The sequence below is a fragment of the Canis lupus genome, chromosome 37 (genome assembly GCF_011100685.1).
Source record: "Canis lupus familiaris isolate Mischka breed German Shepherd chromosome 37, alternate assembly UU_Cfam_GSD_1.0, whole genome shotgun sequence".
In the NCBI taxonomy this organism is placed as follows: domain Eukaryota; kingdom Metazoa; phylum Chordata; class Mammalia; order Carnivora; family Canidae; genus Canis; species Canis lupus.
Genome location: NC_049258.1, coordinates 6,832,293 through 6,848,538, shown reverse-complemented (window position 1 = coordinate 6,848,538; position 16,246 = coordinate 6,832,293). Strand labels below are relative to the sequence as shown.

General features: G+C 41.9%; 1 protein-coding gene across 5 annotated transcripts in view; it reads left to right on the top strand.

The window, feature by feature from the left end:
- The first annotated feature begins 6,596 nt into the window (after window positions 1-6,596).
- SF3B1 (splicing factor 3b subunit 1) overlaps window positions 6,597-16,246 on the top strand; it is a 38,474-nt gene continuing 28,824 nt past the window's right edge. For all 5 annotated transcript variants that reach the window (XR_005385165.1, XR_005385164.1, XR_005385166.1 and 2 more), the window contains exon 1: window positions 6,597-6,755. Coding sequence is in view for 2 of the 5 variants with exons in the window: in XM_038585246.1 (XP_038441174.1) it covers window positions 6,728-6,755 (28 nt within the window). In the remaining 3 variants the exon portion in view is untranslated. The remainder of the gene's footprint in view (window positions 6,756-16,246) is intronic.

Here is a 16,246-nt window from a genome sequence, read left to right as displayed (position 1 = left end):
ACATCTACCATGGAGAATCCAACAGCAAAAATTATGTGGCTGATACCCTTGTATTAGCTAACAGAGGCAATACAGAGCAAGAAAGTTTGGAAGATAGCTTCATTTAACATTCATTCATTCATTCATTCATTCACTCAACATTGTAGTAGTACTGCCAGTACCTGTGGTACTATCCTGCCTCATGCTGTTTTCCCTCACCCCTTACTTTACTCTGGACACATATATAGACCTCAAGCTCATTCCCACTGTGGCACATATGCACTTACTATGTCTGAAATACTCTTTTCCCCCAGTCCTCATTCCCTTACTTCATTTAAAAAAAATATTTATTTACTTAAGATTTTATTTATCCATTCATGAGAGAGAGAGAGAGAGAGAGAGAGAGAGAGAGAGGGAGGGAGGGAGAGGCAGAGACACAGGCAGAGGGACAAGCAGGCTCCATGCAGGGAGACCAACGTGGGATTTGATCCTGGGTCTCCAGGATCAGGTCCTGGGCCAAAGACAGGCGCTAAACCGCTGAGCCACCCAGGCTGCCCCCGTATTTCATTTTAGTATCTGTTGAAATGTCATTCCCTTGGAGATCTCACCTTTCCTGTTCCACCTATCCTTCCATCCTGCCCGCTCTCCGTTTTTTATATTTTTTCTTCATAGTATTTGACAGTATCTGAAACTATATACACACATAGTTCTTAATCTCTCTCCCTCAAAGAATCTAAGCTCCATGAGGACAGTGTCTTGTTCACCATTGTATTCCCAGAATCTAAAATAATGTCTGCTAATTCTACTACTGGGTATTTACCCAAAGAGTATGAAAACACTAATTCTAAAAAAATATATATGCAGCCCTATGTTCACTGCAGCATTATTTACAATAGCCAAAATATGGAAGCAATCCAAGTGTCTATCAATAGATGAATGGATAAAGAAGATCTGGTGTATATATACCATGGAATATTACTGAGCCATAAAAAGGATTAAACATTGCCATCTGCAGCAACATGGATCTAGAGGGTATAATGCTAAGTGAAACAAGTCAGTCAGAAAAAGACAAATGCCATGATTTCACTCACATGTGGAATTTAAGAAACAAATGACCGAAGAAAAAATGAACAAAAAAATCAGGCTCTTAAATAGAGAACTGGTGGTTATCAAAGGGAAGGTGAGTGGGTGACTGGTGAAATGGGTAAAGGGATTAAGAGTACACTTACCCTGAAGAGCACTGAGTAATGCATAGATTGTTGAATCAGTGTATTGTGGACCTGAAACTAATATGACCCTGTACGTTAATTATACTTGAAAAAAAAAAAAAAGTGATAGCTATACACAAGTTATAGAGGACTATAACTAGGATGATTCTATTTACATAAAAGTTTAAAAAACAAGCAAAATAAAACTACATACTTGATGATTACATACATAGGCAGTAAAAGTATAAAAAACTATGAGGGAATAATTAACACAAAATTCAAAACAGTGGCTATTTCCAGTATGACTGGTAGAGCTCTAATTGAGGCAAGGCACATTGGAATCAGCACACAAAAGGCTAATTAATAAGGTTCTTGGGTAGCAGCTGCATGGTAAATTGTAACGCACATATACAATGTATACATAGTGTGTATACAATGTGCTCCCTAACTTAAAAACTGGTGTACAATAGGTATTCATTAAATATGTATTAATAGGTTCTCAATATTTTTTGAATGAATGGTGAGATTTTCCTTTGTCATTTATTTTTTAAAATATTTTTTATTCATTTGAGAGAAACAGAGAGAGAGCAAGTGAGGGCAGAAGCAGAGGGAGAGGGAGAAGCAGACTCCCCACTGTGTAGGGTGCCTGACATGGGGCTCTGTCCCAAAACCCTGGTATCATGACCTGAGCCAAAGGCAGACACTTAGCTGACTGATAGAGGCATCCTTACCTTTGGTGTTTATGTCAATCAGGTTTTAACTGGAGAAACAGATTGGTAGGAGATACATATTAAGAGATTTCTAACAGGGAATTGGTTTATGCATTGTGGACATTGGCTAAGAAAGTCCAAAATCTGAAGGACAGACCATCAGTAAGGGCAGGCTGGAATTCTCCAGCATAAGATGAAGTTGCTGTCCACAAGTAGAATTTCTTCTGCATCAGGGAAGCCTAAGTTCTGCTGTAAAAGCTTTTCAACTGATTGGATTAGATCCACCCAGCTTATCTAGAACAATTTCCTTTACTTAAAGTCAATTATTATGGACTTACAGCGCATCTATTAAAGCCTTCATAGCAACACCTAGGTTGGTATTTGAATAACCAGGGGCGGGATCCCTGGGTGGCACAGCGGTTTAGCGCCTGCCTTTGGCCCAGGGCGCGATCCTGGAGACCCGGGATCGAATCCCACGTCGGGCTCCCGGTGCATGGAGCCTGCTTCTCCCTCTGCCTGTGTCTCTGCCTCTCTCTCTCTCTCTCTGTGACTATCATAAATAAATAAAAATTTAAAAAAAATTGAATAACCAGGGGCTGTAGCTTAGCCAAGTTGACACATTAAAAGACATCACAGTGTTCAAGGCACCTAATGCTTCTTTCTGTGTCACAATCCCTTAGTTGTCTGGGATACCTATTCAGACTTGATTTATATGTGTTCTGAATCTAGATATTTCACCATTATGAATCAGGGAGAGCTCTCAGTTGACTTTCAACTAGAAAAAGAGGCTAGTTAACGAATTCATGCTGAGATGTTAATATACTGCTGTTCTAGTTAGGCCTGGCATAGCTGGAAGGAAGAGAAATCTATCCAAGTTAGTTCAAGAAAAGCAGTACTATTTAAAGAATGGGCCATTAGTTTGGGGCTGGAGATGGTTCTGGATTTAGGGTAGCCGTGGGGATTTGAGCAGCAGGAATTTGTGATTCCTGTCTTATGTCATTAAAGTGACATTCTCCTTTGATTCTTTCTGTTTCAATAGCAACCAGCAAGTTCCTTTCATACTTCCAGTTCAAATTTCCAAGAGAAGGAATTTTGGCTTAGCCAATAACTTCTATTTTTAAGGGTAGAATGTCCTGTATTCCAAACCAGGTTCTATGTGGCTGGCCAGGTGCCTCTTTCTTCCAGGAGAACAACCCAGTTCTGTTTCCCTGAGCAGAGACTTTGGTGAGGTAAGTTGAAGCTAAAAGGAAAAGTCAGGCATGACAGGCACACTGACTTATTTAGAATATCGTCTCAAGGTTATCTTTTATTTAATTGAGTAATGCATTAAATTTTCAAAAATAAGACTACTTTTCAAACTTCAGGCATAACTGAAAGGGAAACAGAAAGTTTTGGATTTAGGCCTTGGGTAGGTAGAGTCTGATATTCTTTTGATACCGGAGACTGCTAGGAAACATTACACATCAAGATTGTGGGCCATTTATCCATAACAGTCCTCCTTTTACCTCAGAAAAGATGTCTTGATAAACTGTCAGTGGCTTTCCCATAGCACAGAACTTTAAGGCCTTTATAGTTTCATTTCCCAAAGGTAAATTGAACAAGTTATATGTTTAACATTCTGCAAAATTATTATATCTTGTTTTGCCCAGAAAAATTATGTATGCTTGCTACTTTGTAATATTTTTTTGAGACTCAAAAAAGCCAGCCTCCAAGTACCCCTGATAAGTAAAAGAATGGTGGTGCCTGGTTGGCTTAGTCAGTAGGGCATGCAACTCTTGATCTCAAGGTCATGAGTTCAAGTCCCATATTGGATGTAGAGCTTACTTCAAAAGGAATGGATTTTCCTTAGAAATTGGATGACAGGGCAGCTCTGGTGGCTCAGTGGTTTAGCGCCGCCTTCAGCCCAGGGTATGATCCTGGAGACCTGGGATGGAGTTCCACGTTGGGCTCCCTGCATGGCGCCTGCCTCTCTCTCTGTCTTCCGTGAGTAAATTAAAAAAAAAAAAAAAAAAAAAAAAAAGACATTGGATGACATCACTGTTAATTGTCTAGATTACAAAAGACCAGATCACCTTTTCTAATTTTTGAAACAAAAAGTTTCACCAGAAAAGGGCAGGAAATGTATTTTAAATGATATCTGAGTATTATTTATTAATATTGAAAGTGGAAAGTAAAAGGTACTTGTTGAAAAACTTACTTCCTGTCTGAATGTCCAAGTCATTGTTTTATTAAAGATAAATTAGTCTTTAGAAGACTAAAAGAAGGGAATCTCCTTTGGCAAATTTTCTCTTTCCTCACTATTCCATAGGGCCTTTGCCTTACAAAAGTTAACTTAAGGGCACCCCCGGTGGCACAGCGGTTTAGCGCCGCCTTCAGCCCGGGGTCTGATCCTGGAGACCCGGAATCGAGTCCCGTGTCGGGCTCCCTGCATGGAGCCTGCTTCTCCCTCTGCCTGTGTCTCTGCCTCTTGGTCTCTCTCTCTCTCTCTCTCTGAATAAATAAATTAAAAAAAAAAAACTTACAAAAGTTAACTTAATACCTAGTAACCTAGAGAAATATGCATGTAATAATACAAAGTGGCCAGCAGATGCAGCTTCTATCTTAGAATGAAAAGGACATGTGACACCTTTGCACATGCTTTTCATTTTTTTTTTTTTAAATATAGTTTATTTCTAGAAATCTGTACACCCAATGTGGGGCTCAAATTTACCACTGTGAGATTAAGAGTCGCATGTTCTTTCAACTGAGCTGGCCAGGCATTCCATCTTTTAATATATTCCTTTTGTGTATTATAAAAATGTGCTTATAGCAAAGTATCTGGAAAATACTAAAAATTATTTTTAAAGTTCATAATTTCACCAGTCATAGGCATCCACTATTAACACTTTGGTGAATTTCCTTTGCATATATTTTGACAGGACAGTGATTGTCTTGTATATACAAATTTACCTTTCTTCTTTTTTCTTTTTTTTCTTCCTATTTTTAAATAAGAGCCAAGAAATGCCATGTCCTTGTGATTCTTTTTGTCAACATGGATTTTTTTAGATTGTTGATTATTGATGGATCATAACACCCTTCTGTAATTCTTTATTTCCCATTCATCCTTTTTTCATTATTTTAAAACATGCTATTTTATATATATAAAAGAATATGTGCAATCTATGTGTAGGTTATAAACTATGTAAGGAATATCTGTGGGCACTCTGCCAATTCAACAACTAGAGTTTACCAATAATTCATAAAATTACATGTTCTTGGGACGCCTGCATGGCTCAGGGGTTGAGTGTCTGCCTTCAGCTCAGGTCGTGACCCCTGTGGTCCCTGGGATCCAGTCCCATGTCAGACTCCCTGCAGGGGGCCTACTTCTCCCTCTGCCTGTGTCTATCTCTCATGAATAAAATCTTTTTTTAAAAAAACAATCTACATGTTCTCTTAACCCTTTCCTCCCTCAACTATTGTTTAACCTAAATTAAAACAATTGAAAATTGAAAATTTTCTCTCATCAAATTGATTTTTTTCATTGATACTAAGTCCCATTTTTGTTACTAAAGTTTCTACTAAATACTCATGTTGTGATCCTGTTACACAGCCAGGCAAACGTTTTTGGTGATAGCTCTAACCTTAATCCTTACCTGTTTCCTTAGGCTGCTTCCTGTACCAACTTCCCCTCAAAGTTATGTTCTTTTTTAATCCTAAAGTCCAAGGCCAGTGTGGCAGTTCAAAATTATGCTTTTGTAATTGAGGAGTAGGCAAAAAAAAAAAAAGAAAAGCCATATTTGGAGCTTTTAAAAATTCCTGATTCAAGAGTGACATTTAGGATTAAGAGAGGCATTCCAGGGATCCCTCGGTGGCGCAGCGGTTTGGCGCCTGCCTTTGGCCCAGGGCGCGATCCTGGAGACCCGGGATCGAATCCCACGTCGGGCTCCCTGCATGGAGCCTGCTTCTCCCTCTGCCTGTGTCTCTGCCTCTCTCTCTTTCTCACTGTGTGTCTATCATAAATAAATAAATAAAAATTAAAAAAAAAAGAAAGGCATTCCATCAGTGTTAATGCTGACAGCCAGTGGTTTTCTAAGAACCTATGAAATTAAAAGGCTTTAAAAAAGGACGGCACAGTTCCTCCCGGGTAATTCAGTAAGGGTGTGACCTTGCATATTTTATTTACACCCCCGCCCTAGTTTTCCTCTCCTTTCTTAAATGGGATTAGCAACAACTCGCCCACTTTCCTGGGTTGTTTGTGAGGTACAACAGTGTCTGGAAATAATAATGTTGTGCACGAAACTCCTACCCAAATGGCAAGTAATTCTTTAAGAAGAAAGAAAAATGACCTTGAATTTCAGCGCGAAGGACGTGACTGGTGTGTGTCTCCACAACTACCCACTGCAGCCGCTGAGAGACGCCACAGGAGCTCTCGCCTGGCACCGACACACCTCCGCTCGACGTGGAGGACGAGAACTGACGGCCTGAGGCTTCGGACGGGCCTGAAATCCAGCGTCTCTCGCAGTGACTATCAGCGGGTCCTCGCACAACCCACTTCCCTCCAGAGCAGTCGCCGTCGCCCCCGCCCCCGCCCCCGCGTCAGGACTCGCTTAGCCCTCCTCCTCCCGCCACCGCGAAAACCGCCTCCGCGCCGGGCCCTGGCTCCTCCCCCTCCCCCACAATGCATCGCTCTGTTCCCTCTAGGCGGCTGCTCCGTCACGTGTCGCGCGGCGGCGCGCGCCCCCGCTTGGCGCACGCGCAGAGAGCATTCCCCAGCTATTTTTCTCCGTGGCAGCGGCGGCGAGCGGAAGTGCTGGGGAGCGCCAGTTCCGTCTGTGTGTTCGAGTGGACAAAATGGCGAAGATCGCCAAGACCCACGAAGGTAAGGCGTCTTCCCGTGCTCCCGCGTCTTCTCTGCTGCCAGCCTGCCAAGACTCGATTTTACTCGGTTTTTGCCTCGGCCTGTGGTTTCGTTGGTGGGGTGCCGCGCCCGCGCGTGGGGGCCCTGGTCGGCTCCTCGGCGCTAGCGGCGCAGGCCACTGCCCCACGTAATGGCGTCCTACTCCTCCACCGCGGGCAGGCGCTTTGTTCCGCGTTTGGGTCCTGTTCCTTCAGAGTTGCTTCTCTTTTCCGAGCGGAAGGCCTCGTTCAGACGGCTCGCCGGGGGGGAGGCCAGGGCCGCGAATCGGGGAAACGGGCGTGAAAGCCGGGAGTCGCCCTCGCCTCACGGAACTGTGGCGGGCGCAGTTCGTGCCCGGGGGAGTCGGGGGAGCCCGGGAACACGGCAGCCGCTTTTCGGCAGCGCCAACTCGAGCGTAGCCTGCTTGAGGCCCGTTCCTCTTCGTCTCGGCTAATCAGGCATCTAAAATACTTTTTTTTTTTTTTTTGTATGAAGTGATTTGGACATAAAATCTGGTAGTTTTTTCTTCCCGTGATCACTTGTATATTGGTGTTTGTTCCCCACCCCCCCCCCTTGGAGACTGATGATTGGTGGAAGAGGGAAAGGCACGTTATTATTCCCAGCGGTCAAAGCTTTCGAGGTACCTGATCGTTTTGTGGAATTCGGAGAACACGGAATTTAGGAAAATGCTGAGAATAAGCCGGAGTTCTTGAGGGAGTATCCAGTTTCCAGAAATGACAGGAAATAGGGTCACTTCAGAGAAGATGAGGCATGGGCATTGGGAGGCGCGTTCCTTAGGATTTTTTTTTTTTTTTTCTGACCTGGAATCTGAAGCGTTCGTCGAACGGGAGGCTTCCAGGAGTCATTTGTATTTTCACGGGTCGTTTCCAGGTGCTGGCTCCGTGTGAGTCCGAAGTAACAAAGAGTAAGGCCGTGCAAAGTTTTACAGGCTCCTGGGGAGACAGGTGTGTGTGTGTGTATACGTTTTCATTCTTTCATGAGGCAAATTAACGCTTAAATAGAAATACAGGCCGCATGTTCTGGGATTCTGGGTAACGGAGTGATTAATTCCTGCCTAGGTAGGACTCTTCCATAGAGGAGGTGACGTGTCCCTGGCCTAAACGGATCAATCCGTTTTAAATTAGGGGAGGACATTTGAGCCTGAGAGGACATCTTGTAACGAGGCAAGGAGTCCTGAAAAGTGTGTTTGAGTAGTGGACTGTGGCGCTGCAGGGAGGGAAAGTGTAGGCGAATCTGGAAAGGTTGGTTGGGACCAGGATGTGAATGCCCTGGAATAATTGTGTTCCCCGCCAGAACTGAAGTCCAGCTCTCTGCGACATGCTAATTAATGGGCAGTGACTTTAATACTCTTCTCGTTGTGGGGGTAGGTATTTAGGATTTATTTATTTATTTTATTATTATTTTTTATATTTTTTTATTTATTCATGAGATATTTTTTATTTTATATGAGATATATATTTTATTTTATTTATTTATTCATGAGAGACACAGAGAAAGAGAGGCAGAGACACAGGCAGAGGGAGAGGCAGGCTCCCCCACAGGGAGCCTGATGCGGGACTCGATCCCGGAACCCCAGGATCACGCCCAGGGCCAAAGGCAGGCACCAAGCCGCCGAGCCACCCGGGCTGCCCGGTATTTAGGATTTAAACACTGTTTTAGCCCTGAAGGTTGTTTAGGCACTTACTCTTCTGTCTTTAGACTAATCCGGATGTAACCTTTTGCAAAATAATTAGAAACTGAAGATGTTGCTCTTGTTTATTCAGGAGTAGGCTGTTCATTGGGGGCAGTTTGTGGCTTTGATCACTTGTTTGTTGATATTTTTAATCATAAAGATACTTTTGGACAGGGAAATCAAGGTTTGGATCAGGTTTCCTGCTTTTTTGAGACTCAATTAAAAGCTTTGGTCTATAGAAGATTGAAGTTGATTGGCCAAGTTTGCTTTTTTATTTGGAATCTTGCTACAGTATGAATTAACTGATGCTATAAAGAAAGTATAGCAGTATTCAGTTAACAACAGCACTGTGTATAAGACAGTCTGTCACTGTGAGTTTTTGGTAAAGGATGATCAATGTTTAGTGGAAATATGCATAATATTTACATAGAGATACTTTCCTAAAGATCTGGAATGGTTCATGGTGCATCTCTTCTCTTTTCCCTTAATAAGTCATCTCTGATAGCCTGGAGCAGATTTCTTGGTGGGTTTATTTATTTATTTATTTATTTATTTACTTACCTAGGTGCTACTGTAGCTCTTTATTATACTAGAATATTCTATTGTGTTAAGGTTTTTTAAAAAATATTTATTCATGAGAGAGAGAGAGAGAGGCAGAGACACAGGCAGAGGGAGAAGCAGGCTCCATGCAGGGAGCCTGACGTGGGACTCCATCCCGGGTCTCCAGGATCACGCACTGGGTGGAAGGCGGCGCCAAACTGCTGAGCCACCCGGGCTGCCCAAGGTTTTCTTATCCACGTTGAGACTGATGTGTACAGGAACTATTTCTTGGTATCCCCAGTACCTAATGCCTAATGAGTACTGAGTATTAACATTTATTGAGAGATTATATTGGAAATATTAAAAGTTTCACAGAAAGGGGCCGCTTAAACTCACTTTTGAATGATTGGGTAGGTTTGGATACATTGTTTGGCTGAGGTAGGTGGGAAGTAGGACTTGTTAATGTATTGGGAACCTTCTGCGCTGAGAGGAAGAAAGGTTTGCATCAAATTAAAGAAAGCTTTGAACTCTAAGTTAGGCTTGACTTGGCTTTCCAGTGACTACAGAATAAAGTACCTACTTCTCCCAGGTGACAAGTTATTTCTGCATTTTGGGAAAGTCTTTAGTTGCAGTGTTGAAGAGTGGCAGTAAGAGCAGCAATTCTTAAGCTAGGCTTGAGTTTGAACCTCACTGTAGTAACTTTAAAAATGTATATTCTTTGATTTTTGTTTTAGAGTTGTCCATCATCATGTGGTGTGTGTGTGGTTTTTTTAAGCTATGGTCTTTTTTTTTTTTTTTAAGATTTTATTTGAGAAAGGGAATAAGAGACAGAGGGAGCACAAACTGCACAAACGGGGAGAAGCAGAGGATAAGGGAGAAGCAGACTCCCCACTGAACAGGAAGCTGTAATGTGGGCTCAACCCCAAAATTATGACCTGAGCTGAAGGCTGACGCTCAACTGACTGAGCCACCCAGGCACCCCATCTTGTTGCTTTTTTAAGAAGATTATATAATCTTTTTATCCTAAGTAATATTGCTAGTAAGGAGTTTTCTTTGTTGTATTTTTTTCTTTGTTGTATTTTTAAAAAAGATTTTATTTGTTTATTCGTGAGAGACAGAGAAGGCAGAGACGCAGGCAGAGAGAGAAGCAGGCTCCCTGAAGGGAGCCTGATGTGGGACTTGATCCCGTAACTCCAGGATCATGCCCTGAGCCAAAGGCAGATGCTCTACCGCTGAGCCCCCCAGGGATCCCTGTAATTTAGTTTTAGAGTAATTGCTGCATCAGTAATTTTTACTTGAATTTTGTAAATTAATATTGTATTCAAAGTGATCTAGGTAATTGTACCTTCCTATATGTTGTTTTCACAGGTTATTAGTTAAGTATCATTGAGCCAAACTGATAACTTGTTTTTGTTTTTATGCTGTCATAGTCCTTTTTCATATTTCTGTTACGATCAGCCCTTAATATCCTTTTTTAAGCAACCTGATTGTTTTTTACCCTGGTGGGTCACATTTTCCAGTATTGAAAGATAAAAAGGGGATCCCTGGGTGGCGCAGCGGTTTGGCACCTGCCTTTGGTCCAGGGCGTGATCCTGGAGACCCGGGATCGAATCCCACGTCGGGCTCCCGGTGCTTGGAGCCTGCTTCTCCCTCTTCCTATGTCTCTGCCTCTCTCTCTCTCTCTCTCTCTCTCTCTGTGACTATCATAAATAAAAAATAAAAAATAAAATAAAATAAAAAGAACTGGACGGGTTCACATCAATAAAATCTTTTGAACCTTTTGGCATGTTTAGTTGTGTCAAAATATACAGTTACTACTGTGCATAATCTTGCTGTTCAGCAGTTCACATGTTGTTGACTTTGACAGACAAGGAGCACACTTTTTTTCTCTTGCGAAGGGGAAGGGAAAAATGAATTATCCTTAAATTTAATGGCTTGTTCTGCCAGTGCCTTTTTTTTTTTTTTTTAAGATTTTATTTATTTATTCATCAGAGAGAGAGGCAGAGACACAGGCAGAGGGAGAAACAGGCTCCATGCTCGGAGCCTGACGTGGGACTTGATCACAACCTGGGCCGAAGGCAGCGCTAAACCGCTGAGCCACTGGGGCTGCCCTGCCAGTGCCTCTTGAATGGATTTTTGGAGAGCATCACAAAGCTGAAAAGTTTATTTCCCTTAATTTTGCTTTGTCTGGGAATAGTCATGGTATTCATTTTCTGAGATTTTTATTTTTCTGTGTTCAGAATACTTACTGTTTGGTTTTGTAGACTTCCAGTGTGCATGTTGTTAGTAAAAATAAAAAGGAAAGCAATTGTTTAAAGATTTATTTTTTAAAGATTTTATTTATTCATGAGAGAGAGAGAAGCAGAGGCACAGGCAGAAGGAGAAGCAGGTTCCATCAGGGAGCCTGACGTGGGCCTCAGTCCCAGGTCTCCAGGATCACGCCCTGGGCTGAAGGCGGCGCTAAACCGCTGAGCCGCCCAGGCTGCCCCGCTTAAAGATTTTTTAAAAGGTTTTTCTTTTCTGATTATTTAATACTAGATTTAAGTAATGCTAATTAGGGATTAATCACTTAGGAATTGATACCTTTAGTGTTCAGTAAAATAATTTACCACTATAGTTAATTTTCTGGTTGGAGTTCTGTTTAAGGAAAAGGATGAAAGTTGGGATACAGAACCCCACTTGGTATTTTCTGGATGACTTTTAGAGGTGTTATATGTGGGAAATCCTTGCTCACTACTTGCAGAAATGGACCAGACTAAGGTGTCAATGAGTAACATGAGAAGGCTGTGCCTCTGTAACATGTAATGAACAGTGATTAGAACATTGAAAACAATCTAAATAAAAAATGAGGAATAAAAAGACACATTGAGGAGAATATGCTGCAAGTTGGATTTAGCAATATCTGGGACATAGAAAACAGAAGGCACAAAATGGGAAACCAGTAGAGACAGAATTGGGGAGCAGTTAAACAGTTGCATCAGATGTGACCAGTGATGGTTTATCTCAGTTTGATATTTAGGTCTTAGTTTAAATTATAAACAGTAGGTTAGATGTTGCCCATCTTTTTTTTTTTTTTAAAGATTTTATTTATTTATTCATAGACACAGAGAGAGAGGGAGGCAGAGACACAGGGAGAGGGGGAAGCAGGCTCCATGCAGGGAGCCCGATGTGGGACTTGATCCTGGGTCTCCAGGATCACACCCTGGGCTGCAGGCGGCACCAAACCGCTGCGCCACCAGGGCTGCCCATGTTGCCCATCTTTTAAAAGACCTCAGTTCTGTAGTATTTGAAGTCACATTCAACTTCCTACTAAAACATTTGATGTATTTGTCAAAAGTTTGTAATTTTAACAATTACCATTTTTCTGATTATAAAAGTAATGTAATTTTTAAGAAAATGAGAAATGGAAATCATTTTTGAATGAATTAAGATACCAAGTGGACTAGCTCCCAGATTTCACTAATTCACACTGTTAGTTAATATCTGTCTTTTAGGAAAGGATTTGTTCTCTGATAGTTTAAAGCATTCCTAGGATCAGAAATCCCCTCCAAAAAGAAGAAAGCGTCAATCGAATAATGGCATTTATTTTCTGTAGGTCATAGGAGCAAATTTAGTTTTGAAATTTATGTTTATATCTTAACATTTATTAAGATTTTATGTTACCATCAACTAGCAAAATAAAACCAGTGAAGGAAAAGAAATGAGAGATTGAGAAGAATGGAGACTTTTAAGATTGAAGATCTTACATAAAAGAGCTAAAAAAATTCTGTTTATATCCAGCAGAGGACTCCATTTCAAAGAAGAGAGAGCTTTTATTTTTCTGTTGCATGGGGTAATAGGCCTTGGTTTCTTCTTCTTCTTCTTCTTTTTTTTTTTTTTTTTTTAAATATTTTGTTTACTTATTCATGAGAGACACAGAAAGAGGCAGAGACACAGGCAGAGGGAGACGCAGGCTCCATGCAAGGAGCCCAATGTGGGACTCGATCTGGGGACTCCAGGATCCCACCCTGAGCTGAAGGCAGACAGATGCTCAACAGCTGAGCCACTGAGGTGTCCTAGGCCTTGATTTCAAGGGGCTAGGAGAACCAAGAAGGAGAAAAAAGGGCAAAATTTAAGAGAACCATGCTTAAATTTTCTTTAACTTTCTATTGTAAACTGCAAACATAAGAACATAGACTAGTGAATTGAACCCATGCTGCACCCATCACCTAGCACAAACATGGGCTCACTTTTGTTTAATCTGTACTCTGGTCCCTTCCACCCTTCCCATCAATTTTTTTGGTTGCTTTATAAAAATTTTATTCAAAAATTTTTTCCAGTTCATTTGAATCAGGTTCCAAAAAAAATCCATACATCAGTTAGTCTTAAATTTTTAGATTCTCACCACTACTGCTACAATTAAGATGTCTGGATTCCCACGGCAAGGGAAGTGCCAAGAAAATTGCTGGCTTTTGGAATGAACATAGTTCTGAAATCATACTTTAGGGTTAAGTTGGACCATCCATGGCAAGGAAATCTAACAAGGGATTTGCACCATCAGCTGCCCCTCCCACTATGATTTTAATGGCAATGAAGGTACTCACAGTTTTTCTTACAGTTATTTCTATCTGAAATAGTTGTGGTTTTTTTTTAAGATTTTTATTTACTTATTCATGAGAGACGCAGAGACATAGGCAGAGGGAGAAATAGGCTCCCCGCGGGAGCTCCACGTGAGACTCCATCCTAAGGTCCCAGGATCACGACCTAAACCAAAGGCAGACGTTCAACCACTGAACCACTCAGGGGTCCCTATCTGAAATAGTTTTGCTTGAGTAACCCTGTGCTGTTCATACCTCAAAATAGGAATACCAATTTAAGAAAAACCTCATTCTCAACAGTTTGCCTTTAAGGCTTCTCCTTTAGTGAGGCTCTTGCAGACTCTGGTCTGCTACTTTTTTTTTTAAATTTTTTTATGATAGTCACACAACAGAGCGGGGGGGGGGGGGGGCAGAGACACAGGCAGAGGGAGAAGCAGGCTCCATGCACCGGGAGCCCGACGTGGGATTCGATCCCGGGTCTCCAGGATCACGCCCTGGGCCAAAGGCAGGCGCCAAACCTCTGCGCCACCCAGGGATTCCCCCCCCCTTTTTTTTTTTAATTCGTGAGAGACACAGAGGCAGAGACACAGGCAGAGGGAGAAGCAGGCTCCATGCAGGGAGCCAGACGTGGGACTCGATCCTTGTTCTCCAGGATCACACCCTGGGCCGAAGGCAGCGCTAAACCTCTGAGCCACCCGGGCTGCCGGACATGTTTTTTTTTTTTTTTTTTAAGCACACACACACTGACATGCACTAGTGCTGCAAGGGGGAGTGCGGGGGAGCAGAGGGAGAGAGAGTCTTAAGCAGACTATGCTGAATGTGCCCTACATGGGACTCAATGCCATGATCTTGATCTTGAGCCCACTGGAAACCAAGAGTTGGAGGGTTAACCGACAGGCGCCCCTAAGTACAGGCCTAATACTTAACTAGTACTTTGATGTCTAAGACATCTTTTTTTTAAATCACTACTAGATTGCCAACTCAGGATTTGAAGGACAACCCATAACTTCAATTTTAAGATTCCAAATTTGCTTTCAAGATAGGGAATTCCTCAAAGTAGGAATTCCCTACTTTGTTTTTAAGTTTTACGCATCAGTAACCAAGAGTCCTACTGTATATGCTCCGCCTCCTTCCTCCCACTCCATAGATTTTGCTGAAAATGAGGGAGGGTTGGGTGGGGAACAAAAGTGAAGCTTTCATCTGGGAAATCAGATTATTTAATTGGTAAAAGGTTTTACTTATTTATTTGAAAGAGGGCATGCATGGGGAGGGGTAAAGGGAGAAGCAGGCTCCCCACTGAGCAGGGAACCAGACATGGGGCTCCATCCCAGGACCCTGGGATCATGACCTGAGCCAAAGGCAGACGCTTACCCGACTGAGCCACCCAGGTACCCCAAGAAAAATAAGGTAATTTAGAAATCCACATTAGATATATCTGTCTCCTGATGCCCCTCCCCATTCTTAACACCATTAAGCTTGAATTTTACTAATCTCACTTATCCCAGCTCCCAGCTTTTCATTTTACTTAACTTCTTCCATTTCATCTCTCAAAATGATTCTTCCTCTTTTATACAGAATAATGCAACTTCTGTTCTCAAACTTGCATAAACACACCAAAAGGACTTTGTAAGCTTTTTATAAAATTAAACATATACTACTTTAAAATCCATATAAGATATTTACCTATATAAGACTAGGTATTTACCCAACTGCTATTAAATCCAATATTTACATAAAAACCTATGTGAATGTTCTATAGCAGCCTTATTTGTAGTTTTTACAAACTGCAGGCAACCTGGATGCTGTAGTACCCTGGAATACTACTTGATTATGAGAAATATTGACATGTGTCAGGAAGACTGGAAAATTTATGGGTTCACATGGATTAGAGTGCTAGCTCTTGGTAGTCCTGCGTGGCCAGGAAGTTTCTCGTCTAGTCACTAGCAGACAGTATCCATTTTTCTTTATCTTCACATCAGAATGTTTCAACTGCAGGGAGTCTGAACTGGAAAGGGATTAGGCTGGAACAGAGGATTTATTCATGTTGGTTATAATTAAAGTAGGAAGAGATTAGCATAAACATTTCCTCCTTTCTCCTCTCAAGTCTTTAATATTTGGGCCTTTGATTTCTTTTTTTTTTTTTTTTTTTTTTTTTTGGTATGTTCCCTCATTTTTTTTTCTATTGTTGCTAGCAAATCTTACGCATTTGTTGTCAGAAATTGTCTATTTGCTTGTCTTTAGTTAATATTTAAGAAAGTACAGGAATACCTGCGTAACAGTAGCTATAATTTTGTGTGAGATACTGGGATCCCTGGGTGGCGCAGCGGTTTGGCGCCCGCCTTTGGCCCAGGGCGCAATCCTGGAGACCCGGGATCGAATCCCACGTCGGGCTCCCGGTGCATGGAGCCTGCTTCTCCTTCTGCCTGTGTCTCTGCCTCTCTCTCTCTCTCTCTCTCTCTCTCTCTCTCTCTGTGACTATCATAAATAAATAAAAAATTAAAAAAAAATTTTGTGTGAGATACCTTTGAAAATAAGAAATTAAATAGAGGGACGCCTGGGTGGCTCAGTGGTTGAGCATCTGCCTTTGGCTCAGGTCGTGATCCTGGAATCTCCGTGATGAGTCCCGTGTCAGGCTCCCTTGCAGGGAGCCTGCTTCTCCCTCT